Source organism: Vanessa atalanta, chromosome 3 (assembly GCF_905147765.1).
Source record: "Vanessa atalanta chromosome 3, ilVanAtal1.2, whole genome shotgun sequence".
NCBI classification, from domain to species: Eukaryota; Metazoa; Arthropoda; class Insecta; order Lepidoptera; family Nymphalidae; genus Vanessa; species Vanessa atalanta.
In genome coordinates, this window is record NC_061873.1 from 8,003,778 (window position 1) to 8,017,524 (window position 13,747).

At 29.6% G+C, this 13,747-nt stretch overlaps 3 protein-coding genes across 8 annotated transcripts; 2 read left to right on the forward strand and 1 right to left on the reverse strand.

The window, feature by feature from the left end:
• Nucleotides 1-2,854: 2,854 nt before the first annotated feature.
• Nucleotides 2,855-4,883, forward strand: LOC125077015. Of its 2 annotated transcripts, none has more exons than XM_047688786.1 (3): nt 2,855-3,460; nt 4,063-4,414; nt 4,539-4,883. In XM_047688786.1, exons 1-3 carry the CDS (start codon nt 3,330-3,332, stop codon nt 4,740-4,742), a joined length of 687 nt encoding a protein of 228 aa, XP_047544742.1. In that variant the 5' UTR covers nt 2,855-3,329; the 3' UTR covers nt 4,743-4,883. The 2 variants fall into 2 exon arrangements, with proteins under 2 accessions (XP_047544742.1, XP_047544743.1); XM_047688787.1 differs by lacking the exon at nt 2,855-3,460 and adding an exon at nt 3,650-3,823.
• A 901-nt stretch (nt 4,884-5,784) lies between these two features.
• LOC125077172 (RNA-binding protein 39) lies at nt 5,785-9,796 on the reverse strand. 5 transcript variants are annotated; one of them, XM_047689008.1, is made up of 10 exons: nt 9,633-9,796; nt 9,189-9,243; nt 8,593-8,641; nt 8,387-8,444; nt 8,056-8,135; nt 7,435-7,969; nt 7,084-7,350; nt 6,791-7,006; nt 6,415-6,539; nt 5,785-6,212 (listed from the first exon to the last, which is right to left on the reverse strand). In XM_047689008.1, the coding sequence occupies exons 4-10, from the start codon at nt 8,387-8,389 to the stop codon at nt 5,924-5,926; spliced, it is 1,515 nt and encodes a 504-aa protein (XP_047544964.1). In that variant the 5' UTR covers nt 8,390-8,444; nt 8,593-8,641; nt 9,189-9,243; nt 9,633-9,796; the 3' UTR covers nt 5,785-5,923. The 5 variants fall into 5 exon arrangements, with proteins under 5 accessions (XP_047544964.1, XP_047544962.1, XP_047544961.1 ...); XM_047689006.1 differs by having other exon boundaries at nt 8,387-8,641; XM_047689005.1 differs by lacking the exons at nt 8,387-8,444; nt 8,593-8,641.
• A 796-nt stretch (nt 9,797-10,592) lies between these two features.
• Nucleotides 10,593-13,451, forward strand: LOC125077044 (protein CWC15 homolog). The gene is made up of 5 exons (XM_047688831.1): nt 10,593-10,752; nt 10,872-11,057; nt 11,131-11,410; nt 12,809-12,913; nt 13,163-13,451. Exons 2-5 carry the CDS (start codon nt 10,927-10,929, stop codon nt 13,298-13,300), a joined length of 654 nt encoding a protein of 217 aa, XP_047544787.1. The 5' UTR covers nt 10,593-10,752; nt 10,872-10,926; the 3' UTR covers nt 13,301-13,451.
• Nucleotides 13,452-13,747: the final 296 nt, after the last annotated feature.

Genomic DNA, 13,747 nt, shown 5'->3' on the forward strand with positions numbered 1-13,747 from the left:
TTTATTTAATATAAGAAATTTATTTCTAATCTAAAATTCATTATAATATAAAACTAGCAACCCGCCCCGGCTTCGCACTGGTGCAATGCTGATACTAAATATACAGAATGTCTTACAACATTACAACGGTCACATTATTTCAGACATTAGACAATACCAACCGCTATGTTACTGCGTTTTAAATCTTTTTTATCTTCGAAAACATTCATTTAAATTACATAAACGTAAAGGGCCATATTGATCTATATTAAATAAACAATGTGTTTTAGGTACTTAATTGAATAAAATAAGCCATTATTTCTCGTATAAAGTAAAGGAAAAAAATGGTTATTGTGGATAATCCTTAAAAGAGAGACATATACCATCGCGGACTATTTTAAAGAAGTTTTTTAAGGTCTACAATATTGTAGTACATTATTTTGATCTATCTCGTAGCCATCATTTGTAATGAATGCGCAAAAAATGTGTTTATTTACGACACCAATTTAGAAAATTATCAGTGTTTCTCTACTATATTGTGCATGTATTATATATACCTATACCTTCCTCTTGAATCGATCTATCTATTAAAAAACCGCATCAAAATCCGTTGTGTAATTAAAGATCTAAGCATACATAGGGACAGACAGCGGAAAGCGACTTTGTTTTATACTATGTACTGATTTAACCTTATCAAAATAAATCATGCCCTTTGATCTACATATATATTTGGATAAGCAGTTTTAGATGAATTAGATATTTAAAAGAAAACAAGCAAAATCAATTAATGTAGCTTGCAACGCCACATATTTATTATATGAAAATTGTTGCATAATACATTAAGACGAATACATTGATGGACATGTGCTAACACTCCAATTTACATCATTACATATTTACAATTTAAATATATGTTGTCGACCAAAAATCTTAAAATCATGTATTCAAGCATTTGTAATTTTTATACAAAGTTTTTTCAGTTTATTTTCTTTGTTTTCATTTAAATCTGCTTTATTTTGTTCGAAAAAATCACTGATTATATAGTCTATTTGTTTATCCAATAATTTTATCAGCCTTATATTAACGTGTATTAATTGTCGATTCATTTAATATGATGACGTCGGCGCCACTCTGTATAAGCGAGCATTGTGGATGAAAACACCGATGAGTGTGTGTGTTTCTGTGATGTGAGTCATACGAAAGGGCAATGCAAACAACAAAAACAAGAGTAAGCAGTCAGAGTTAAAGAAGTGTTCGGTTGAGAAAATGAGCGGATAAAATTGTTAATAGAGCATTTAATGGTGCTATAACCTTGTTGGGCTATTTCCTGGAGCTCGTCCCAGAAATTTGCAAAAAAAGTAATAGCAGTGTCATCTGCATAAGTAATTATATTATAGAGAGACATTCTACAAAAGTCGTTAAAAAATAAATAAAGTAAGTCTGATTATACCTTGTGGAACACCATACGAAATGGGTAGTTCATCACAGTTGTAATCATTTATTTTAACTAATTGTGTTCGAAAGAATTAAAGTTGAGTATCTCTTACACCTATAGCTTCCAGTTTTAAAATAAGTATGGAGATTGAGTCTGTATCAAAAGCTTTTGCAAGAACGATAACAATAGTAAGAGACCAGTATTCCTTATCTAAGGTCAATTACAAAACGCGTGAATCTAACAACTGCGTTGATGTACTTTTGTTTTTACGAAAGTGTAACTGCTGAGGCGAAATAAACTGACCAGTCCTGTTAGGCTAAACGCTCGAGCACTTTCGATAAAGTTGACAAAGCAGCGATTGGTCGATATTTATTAATATTATATAAATGTAACATAAAAATGTACTAAGATTAAAAATCGTTGAAGATTTGTATTTTGAACTCCATGGTATTCTTCAGTCTTCGATATCAAAACTATTAAAAAAAAAAAACTCTTTTTAAGTTAGTTCTCAGTATGACGTTCGGGATTCAATTGAATTTATAGCTACCTGAGCTTGTGACTTGCACTTAACATAACATATTAAGAGCAAAAAGAGTTGTTTTAACAACTTTTTAATATTAATATAAATATTATTCAGTTATTTTTTACGGAGACTACTTTCACTTGTCACTTATTGAAGTGAACTGTATTAAAAAAAACACAATAACAAAATCAAAATTCTAATACCGCTTATCTTTATAATGTTGGTTGTTTTTAATCAGCTTTCATTTCAATTTATTTTAGTCAAGCAGCGTAGGTACTAATGGCGTTCTACGGTAAAGGTAAAAATTCTTTGGAACTTCTTTATAATATTAGTATCAAAATTGGTGATTATAACATTGATTGAGATTACACTTGTTTTTAACGATTCCATAATTATAAGAATTGAAAATTATTCTGGAATGAAATAAATGTGTGTGCCTAGCAACACTGGTCACCTACTCATCTCGTTGTACAATTTGTGTATTTCAGCGTTGCAGAGCTATCGATAGTTGACCTCGAAATCTATTCAGGATATCGATAGTACTATTGATAGTATCGTTTTGATCAATACTATCGCTACTATCGATAGCTCTCCGTGAACAATACTATTGATTACGGCAATACTATCGATAGTATCGCTAGCTCTCTGTAAGCAATACTTTTGGTAGCAGCGAGACTATTGATACTATCGATAGTTTTGGACTATCGATAGCTTAGGTTAAAAGTAATAATATCGATAGTATTGCTCATGGGGAACTATCGATACTATCGGTGCTACCGATAGATTATCGATACTATTGATACGTGACAATACTGTCGATAGACTATCGATCTATCTCTAACACCTTAACTATCGATATGCAACACTAGTGTATTTGTAATAATATATATGTATGCTTGTCCAAGTTGGTTGTATGTGTATTCAAAGAGCATAAAACCACTACGTTATATTCATATCGTATAAGTTTACCATTAGTGTAATGCGTATTTCTTCGAAAATGATTGTTGTCTGTTTATGTAATTACTTTTTAATTGTAAAGAAAAAAATCTATTACTTGTGAAATCGTAATACTAGTACCAAGATATAAAAATATGTTTTGCAGCAATTTATTAAACAATATATAATGTAGAACTATGCCATTCCTCAACTCGTATTTTTACAATTACTACTAACTACGTACATACTTCACACTATTGCTGAGTGGCGGCTTCAGGCTAACTAATAGTCTAATACTAACAAACCACTGTCTTCATACGACTGAAATCTATTCGTATTACTAGCATCATTTTTAAGTTCGACGGCTCTATATATTTTTATTTAACATAACGATAATAGGTTCCACAATCAAGCATACATTTGTTTGGTTCAGTTCTGGACATCCGCGAGTCGTAAATGCAACGAAAACCTTGTTACACTTTATTAAAATTACTTCTATTCTTAAACGTAGCTAATAAAATAATGTCAGTGCCTAATATTCCTGTAGAAGACACGAATGTTTTGCTAAATTCCAACCTAGACCAATGGTAAATATAATTTAATTTATACTTGTATTCAATTACCTACTTAAATGAACTAAAAAAAATGTGAATTTGAAATTGACCATTGTGATACTGCTAGACGTCAATAACATTAAATATGATAAGAATGTCAAATGCTCAGTAGAGTGGGTAAACATGTAATATAATTGTTTATACTTACTGATAATACCTACATTTATACATTACATACATTTTTAATGTAGTATTTCATTCATTACAATTCAAGTTAGTAGGTCTTACCAGTAATTATTTCTACTTAGCTATGTTTCGACGTATTTTTCTTTTAAATATTTTTACATTACAATGTTTTATTTTATTATTTCATATAAATATCACAGGCACCAATGGGTAAGTTTAGATTAAATAAAAAAAAAATTCAATGAAGGTGTTTAAGATTTAGGACCTTTTAATATATATATCTATCTATATACTTACTAATCTTACTTTTATTTTAATATATTTTAACATCATCTATTTAAATTCCATCACAATAATTATAATATTAATTTTTTTTTCATTATAATAAATTATTTTTTAGTTTAGTATGAATTATAGCAAGTACTAATGTTATTAATATTATATTACAGCAGTATTTCGGGTACAGATGAAAAGTACTTATTTGATTTTACAAAAACAGACGATGTCGATGGTTGGCAGGAACAATCTGATACTGTTCGCAGTGTTGGAATGTCGAAAGCAGTATTCGTGATACTTAAGAATTCTGAATTTAGAAGAGCGATATTTTTTGCCTTACTTAATCCTCAGCCAAACGGCGCAGGATTTGCTGGTATACGAGCTCTTGGCTCATATGACCTATCCGGACTTACAAAATTAAGCCTCCTTTGTAGAGGACAAGGTCAATTCAGTGGATTTAAAGTAGTTTTGAGACATAAAGGACTGAATAATGAGCCCAATTTTTCGTTCGAACAATATTTTCAGGTTTGTATCATTTTATAACGACATATAAATCATTCCAGAATGCGTTTTATCAATTATTTAAATTATTATAAAAAAATAAATAAATGCGTATTATTATTGTATATATATAGTTTGGAAATTACAGGCTCCCAAAGACGAATTTGCTGTACGTACGTTACCATTCTCGGAATTCAAAGCTTATTACAGAGGGAAACGTGTTAATAACAACGAGACCTTGGATTTATCACAAGTGACCAGTATTGGTATTCAGATGTACGGTGGAGTTTATCAAACGGTCAAACAAAAAGGACCAGCAACTTTAGAAATCGATTGGATAAAAGCTGAATAAACTTATACATTTGAAAATAATAATAGATAAAGAACTCGTTATTTAGTGTTGCAAAATAATTAATGTAATAATAAAACTATATAGTTCAAAAGCTGATTGTTTGTTTTAGCAAAATAAAAATTTAACGCTGCATGCATTTAATCGATGTATTTTTTTTACTGACTTAATGTTTATTATTTAATTGTAAGCAAGCAATAATTACTAACTCGAACATATTCTGCTTGCACAAGTTTGACAAGTTACACAATTATATTTAATTTACAAGCAGAATTTTGTTCAGACAAAATCACAACTAAAATATATAGTACCTACCCTAAATAGGAGGTAGACATTGGTTTCATAAGCGGATATAAAAACATAACTAGTTTTACATGAATATCTCAGTAAGTTTATTGGGATTCTTTGTTTGTTTATTTGATTCAAGTCTAGTTCTTAGATTTAAATCTCGAGTGGAAAATAAGTCATTGGTTTTTCGCCGTCATATCGAATTGCCGCGATTGAACGTAAGACCGCAAATCAGTAGATTTGAGCGCTATATTAATTATATCTCTTTGGCCAATCCCTTGGTATAAACAAGGAGGATAAAGGTCAAATAACAGCCTGTAAATGTCTCACAGTTGGGCTAAAATATCTATTTTGAGAAGATTGAGTTTTCCTACCACGCAGCTCTAATGCGAGTTAGTTGGATACACATATGGTTTTTTACCTTACGAAATTAAAAGTGGATAATCGTTATTTATTATTAAAAATAATTGCGCTTTTTCAAGGGCAGCATCAGGTATTTTTCTAATTGACACGTAGTCTTATATAATTTGAGAGCAACCTTGTAAATTTTACTACAATATTCCAAATCTAGTATGCATGTATCATACACGTCGCATCACTCTTTATAAAAAGATGACAATTATGGTGACAAAAAAATAAAGGATTGATAGAATTTATAGGGTAGGTATTAAATTCTATAATATTATATACTTTTGAGTAATACGACTAAATTTATACGTAGTTTTTCACCCCAATGAGAAAATAAAATACTTCAAAGTTTGATGAAATCACATATAATGTGTTATTATATTGCCTAAAATACAGAACACCACTAGATATCCTAAATAAAAATGTTAACTCAATAGTCTTTATTACATTTAAATTGCTTTGCAGTAAATGCTTAAATTGTACGTAGTTTATCGTTGTCGAGTTGGTAGAAGCAACGTGAGTGCTGTCATCGCGTCAGGAAACAGGGAGTGGTAATTGACGAGAGGCACATATGCTGCAGTAATGACGCGACCTGCAAACCATCGCCCGTGTAGGGAGTTGACCGACGCCACGGCAGTTGCTATAGTGGGGCATTTGCAATAAACATTCCCTTGGGGGGAGGCTTTGTCAACATACACATGTAACACACCTCCATGTTTATTGCACTCACTGATAACATCATCTCTGATTTCTATATCCCAACTTGGATTTGTTTCTCTGTAAGAAAAAGAAGAAGAATAATTAAATTATTTGAAATAAGAATATGATCTTCTTTTTTAATTTCTTTGTTTATTAAGTATGTATGAATAATTACTGTTATATCAACATATAAATAAATTTGTGTAATTAACACAAAACTAGATTTTGTCATATTAATTATAATAAACTTTTTTAAAGTAATAATGTCTTAAATACATACGTGGCTGGGTCAAACATGTTATTGAGCATGAAGCATTGAGTTGCTATTGGTGGAGCAACTTGTGGTTGTGGTGCAACTAGTGTTGATCCTGCACCCATGAGCACAGAAGCAGCAGCTGGAGGTATCTATTAATATAAAAAGTTATTTTTGAAAAATCAATGATATACCTTGTTATTTTAATTATTAAAGTAAATTACAACATACTTTTACTATAAAAAATATTATCCACACCCAAACTCAATAAATCTCTACTAAAATAAAGGCACAATTTCTTATTTTTTAAAATTAAACCAAGTAAATATTAGTGCTGAGCCACATTATTTATCTTAACCAAGCAATACTACTACTTGCTTTCTTTATAAACAACACAACTTACTTGTAACCCAGTGCCTTCTGCAAGTTTGAACATGAGTTGCAAACGTCCCGTTGCACCAAGATCCACACCAGCTCTGTCTAACTCATCTGCATCAAAGCGTGTACTAGAGCCTCCATCTGTTCTTTCGGTTACATTACCCACTTTCATGGGTCTGCCTGCTAATTCAAATCCATTTAGTTGTTCCATAGCTTTTTTTGCATCAGGTGCATGATGAAACTGCAAAAATAATTTAGTGATATATTTCCTTGAAACATTGCTCATAATTATAATTATATGACAAATATGAAAATTACTGTTAGAAATCCATAGCCCTTGCTTTTTCCTGTGTCAGGATCAGTCATTAATTGAATGTGATCTATTTTGCCAAAAGGTTCAAATATTCCCCTTAACATATCTTCAGTTATATTAAAATGTAAGGATCCAACATACAATCTTGTTGGTCCATTGCTAGTTTTTGGTGCCAAATTTGGCAATGTATTTCCTACTCTATTTTTCTCCGCCTGTGTATGTTGAACAATTATTGGTACACCAAGTAATTTTTGCCCTGTCAGTCCAAGTGCCTAAAATAAAAACAATTATAAATAAAAGCAAATTCATAACATCATGGATAATCAAATGAATGAATATTTCTTTTCAATAATTACCAATGGTACAGATTCAGCGTCCTTAAATTCGATATACGCTATTCCCTTAAATCTTCTGGTTTTGTTACATGTAATAAGTCTGACATCTCTTACTTTACCAACCGAGGAGAAAAATTCTTCTAAATCCTTGGCTCGAATACGTTGAGATAATTGCATGCAAAACACTGTACGTAAATCTCTCTCTTCAGGTGGCAAGTCATCAAGTTTAGGCTCAACACCTCTTGATTTAGACCTGTATTCAGTCCTTTCTTTCTCATCACTACGCTCTTTTTTGTTGGACCGGCGGTCTCTACTCCGGTCGCGTTCTCGACTGCGCTCTTTATCCTTACTATTACGTCTTTTTTCTTTTTCTCTCTCACGTTCCTTTTCCTTGTCGCGATCTTTATCTTTGTTACTACGGTCTTTATCACGATCACGACGATCACGATCTCGGTCTCTATCACGTTCTCTGTCCTTCTTGTCATCTCTGTCCCTTGATCGGCGCGAATCCTTATCCTTATCACGTGATCTTTTTCCATCTTTTGATCTGCTTCTTCTACAAAGTTTAAGTTAATTTTTATATTCAATTTTTTATAATCAAACAACATAGTCCTAAAACTTAATTAAATAAGCAACTCTTACCGTCGACTGCTTTCCTTCTCTTTGTCTCTGTGCTTATCAGAATACTTGTCCGACCGATGTTTTGAAGAGGAAGTGTTATCCTGTCACACAAAGCACAAGGTAGAAGCAGCGCCACAGCAACACACGCCGAGTGAATAAATAAAAATAGCATTAGTTTATTGAATAAGTTGTATGAAACAATTTGTGAGTTTTCATTAATGACATTGAAAGAAACATGTCATTTGATGAAAATCACATATGTGGTTTGTTTCCTATACTACAGACGACTGCTTTCACAATCATTGTTCATCCTAGAGGTGGTTGTTCAAGTCGGTCCCTGGTCTACACTTACCATTTGGAAAACCACTGACTAATGATGTACACAGCGCTAACATCACACAGGGATACTTCTGTAAAAGATTTACGACCCATCAGCGCATGGTCTGTTTCAATTTTTAAATACTGACTTGCAATGCATTTTCTATTAAAATGTTATGTTTAAAATATATTTCATAAATTAATGTAAGATGAAAAAATTAAGTATAGTATAGTCGATACCTCATTTCGGTCAGGTCGGTGAAGTATGCTGGACAATTACCACAAAGTTCTATAAATACAAGAAATGATTCGCAAGTTTAATTTTGTTTTATAAATTTTCAGTGCCTACATAACTGTTCAAAGATGCCATTTATACTCTATTTTGGACATCTTTAATCAGTTTAACCCAGAGAGTTAAAATGTTTAAAGCACCAGATGCTTATATTTTGCATAAAAAGTTTATGATTTATTATAGTAGGTCTACAGATTAACTATGAGTTTATGTACCATATAATGTGTTAACTAAACAATTGATACTGAAAATTCAAATGGAACGAGAAATATTTGCCATTTGGAAAATAGAAAATGTTTATCAAAGAGAGGTAAATTTAGATAAGAAAGAGTAATTTTAATTACAATAACAAAATGTAAGTTTTATATGCTTATAACATATCTATAGAAAATAAGTATACTTTTGGAACAGGTTATCAATCAACTATTTTTTTAAATATATATATGATATAGAAATTAATTTAATCTATTTATTTAATTACTTTTACTACATGATAATTTTTTTTAAAAAAAATTATAAGGATAGAAAAGATCTATTTGCTTACCGATTTATTATACGGCGCTTCTAGCATGGCCTCAACATCTAAATCTTCAGCCATCCTGAAATAAAATTCGACAATTAATTACATGAGTTTTCTGTTCAATGTTAAACTACATAATAAAAAAGAACATACGTAATCGTTTATATATAATAATTATGTAGTCGTTTTATGATACTTTAACTTTATATCTGGAAATATTACATCAAGGACTAAATTGAGTACAACGATTTTGAGTTCCAAGTTTTGGCTAATTTACAAATGGTTAACATTAAAATGACAAATTAATGGAAATATGATTAATATACAGAAAAGAAAGAACCTAAAAATTATATTTCTGAAATAATGCCATGTTGATGTCAAAATTAGAATTACAAAATGGCGTACACATTGCTGGATTTTTCGATTGCTGCAATGATTTTAGACTTATTTAATTTATAGATAATTTACCTTAGAGAATAATTGTCCGTTATTAGTTGGACAAAATTGTAATATTTGAATATATTACTTCGAGCAATAATCTGTAAATAAAAAGTAGAAACTCAACGCTATCGTTTAAAAAATATTAGTTAAAGTTACGCGTTGACGGCTGACAGTTGACAACTTGAGTCTTGCCTTGCTTGACACCGTATAAGTGTATTATCTATGCTTGACACTAGATAGATAAATTTTGAATCATAGATAATACACTTGTTTTAAATAGAGTAGTATTATATATGATATCAACTTTATCTCAGGCAAGTGATGTGTTTGCTAGTGTTGCTTATGACTCAATAATGAATGAATTATGACTAATAATAATGAAGAACAATTTAGTATTATTTATGATTTACCGATGTACATGAATATGTATAAATTTGTTTGGGTAAATGTTTTATTTTCTATCAATATATTCATTATATCTGAACTTCGAAAATAGTGTGAATTTTTATTCGAATTTCATTGATATTATGTATAACTCGATTTCATATTAAACTAGCTACCTCGAAAATTTTTGATATTAGTCAACTCCTTTTACTTTGAAACTTTTACGTAAACATTATAATATTTACAGTGAAATAAAAAAAAATATTACCTAAAATTCCCCATCCTAATATTTTGAACAGGTAAAATAAATTGAAATTCATTTAGTTAAATCATGTTTAAGTTAATATGAATGTCGATTTCCACAACATAATAGTTAATGGACTTGATAGTCTTAAATAAACTACATTGGTACTATGTCTGTTATGTATTAAAAGCCTTATTTATAAGAATAACTAAGATTTATTAAAAAATATTATAATATACTATTGAAGCCATGATGTCGAATATATTTTCAAATCATTAGGTTATCGAAAAAAAATTACTCAGTACTCTATGTTATCTGTGTCATTTTAGAATTCCTTCAATTCAAGATATTAGATAATTTTTATTTATCGTCTGTATTCTGTATTGAGTACTAAGTACTTTGTTGTTGTTCGTTAATCACATTTCACAATATCATAATTCATATATTTATTATTTCACGGTTGTTTGTCTTAACAGTCTTAATGAATTTATGAAATATCTTCCGCTTATAACATTCTAAGTAAATAAAGTGTTTTCATACTTAAAACTTCACAACTATTTAAAAACATATTTGTCCATTGAAATAAACAATAAATTCCAATAGATGATTGAACATAAATAAATTACTAATTGTTACAGGTGAACGAGTTGATTCAAATATTTGTTTCATAAAATAACTTAAAAACCTTATACAATGACTACAGCCGCTAGACCTACTTTTGATCCTGCTAGAGGTGGTCAGGGACGTGGTGAGAAGGATTTAAGTGCAATTTCTCGTCAATATTCCAGTAGAGATCTTCCTAGTCATACAAAATTAAAATACAGGTATGTTATTAAAATCTACTAATGTGAAGTTGGTGTTTGTTTTTTATTTATAAACGAATATATTATTTTAAAGGGAGCAAGGTCAAGGAACTACAGAAGAGTTACGTTCAAGGGATTTCCGTAAAGAACTTGATGAAAGAGAAAAAGAAGTGAAAGGCCTTAATGCAAGAAGACAAACGGAACCATCAGTGAAACGGCTAAAAATTGATCAAGTGCCAGCTGCCAGCTTAGATGCTGATGACCCTCTTGAAGGAGATTCCACAGATTCTGATGACTCGGATGATGACACAGCTGCTTTACTAGCTGAACTGAATAAAATTAAAAAAGAGCGTGCAATTGAACAGGCCAAAAAGGTAACACTATATATTTATCTTAACTTTATGGTAAGGTTATTTAAATATTAGCCTATAGGACATATTTTCTTCTTAGATACACTTTTTCAGAAGAAAATTTCACTGATGACTAATTTCTCATATATATTGACATATATAATAAGTAAAAAAAAACCATAGCTAATGATAAATTTTTACTCAATTCTAATAAATAATCACCAATAAACAAGATAATTTTTTAAATTTTTTTATTTAGTGTTATAATTATATCACCATTGCATAGAAAAATCAAAGCTTAAAACTATCTAGTGAAAAAAGTGTACCAACTGAGGGTAATTTTTTTTTTTGTTTTTAAATCAAAAAGTATTGCTCAATTTATATTAAAAATGTGTAAGGAGAAACTAGTAAAGTTATGATGAATTTAACAACTATAAAAGTTATAAAACTATGAAAGTTTTAATAATTTAGAATAATTTAATTTTGTAGACCACAAAAAATTAAACTGCTTGCCAACTAATGTCATTGAATTTTAATATTAAAATTAACAAAACGTGAGGTTATACAGAGACTAAATGGACTAAATAATTCCAGAAACAGTATCTGGAATTTTCATAGAATAATAACGAATATTTAAACTTTTCCCTACTACGCTATACTGTTGTTGTCCAAATTGCATCAAAGTTTTCACTAAAAACAAATTTACTTTATATTATAATTGACATAATTTTTTCTGATAAACTTAATACTAAAATCAAAAAGAACTTCTACTGAAAGTTTTAGTTATGAGTTCCGTTTATATTTGGAAATAAATAAAAAAAAAATAGATTATCAACTCAATGTAATAAATTTCAAGTAAATTATTTTGATAAAATTGCAACATGCAAATATTGAATCAATGTGCACATATTACCTTATCAGGCTGGTATAGGGTTTTAATGATATATAAATATATAAATGAGGGTATATAAATTAAACATTTAAACCTCTTAACTGTGGATGTATTAGTCATTTAAGTTAAAGTATTGATTATTACAGATCTAAATGTAATAATAAAAACTTGTTTAAATGCTTGTTAAAAATTTATTTGTCTTGAAAACACATCAACCCTTTGAGTGTTATTAATTTAGAAGTTCACTCTGATGATAGTGATATCCTTTATAATTGATTGATACAATTCCTTCAAATTCTACCCAATTCCAAATTGGTGTGATGTATCGGTGGAAAAGCATGTAGTTAGGGTGTTGGAAAATCGCAGTCAAAGAGTGGGATCATATTTTAATGAGTTCTAAATTTCTTTTACCACTTTAGTATCTTTATTCCAACTTCTGGCCCTCTAATCTGCGGATTTTTACCCCCCCCACCGAACTGTACTGAACGACGCCTATTTCTAATCTGATTAAATATATGTTTTTATTAAAGGAAGCCGAAAAGAAGCAAGAAGAGGAAAGAATAAGAATGGAAAACATATTGTCCGGCAACCCACTTTTAAACTATTCTGCCGCAGGACAGAAAAATGACTTAAAGGTGAATATTATTTAAGTATATATGTTAATTTACTACTCAAAAGATATTTATGTCTTTCCTGTCATTGTAAATTAATGTAATATTAATTATTTATATATTTAAAATTATTAAAAAACAAGTTTTTGAATTCATTCTGAATTTATTTTAGTTTGTTTTTTTTTATTACATCATGTAGAAATTTACTTTGTAACGTAGAATAGTATTTTTTTTTATATATTTGTTGTTTTATCTTATGGTTTTCTTTATTAGGTAAAACGCCGATGGGACGATGACGTCGTTTTTAAAAATTGTGCACGTTCCGAACCTGAAAAGAAGGCAAATTCATTTATAAACGACTCCTTACGGTCAGAATTTCACAAGAAATTTATGGAAAAATACGTGAAATAAGTAGAATAATTGTTGATTTACCAAGTATGTAATGTTGGACACACAAATTCATCTAGACGTTCATTAAATTTATCTATACATTTCATTGTGTTCATAAAAGTTTTCATATGTAAAAATACTGACATTAAAATATATTACACATATTTTGTCATTTGTTTATTTTATTTATATCTCAGAATTCTATACTTATATAATCCTTTCAGTAAAGAAAATAAACAAAGTGTTGTACAAGACAATATAATATAAAGATCTATGTAATCCTATAACAACCCTGGCTCATGTAACATGAAATGAAATGATTTATTGCTTTTTGATGACCTTCGCAATTGTTGGTTTATGTATAGTTTTTGCGAATGACTATTCCAATACTAAACAATAATAAAAAAAAAGTTACTTTCAAAGTTTGTTGTTTATTTTCAAAGAGCATATAGAGCTATAAAATTTATT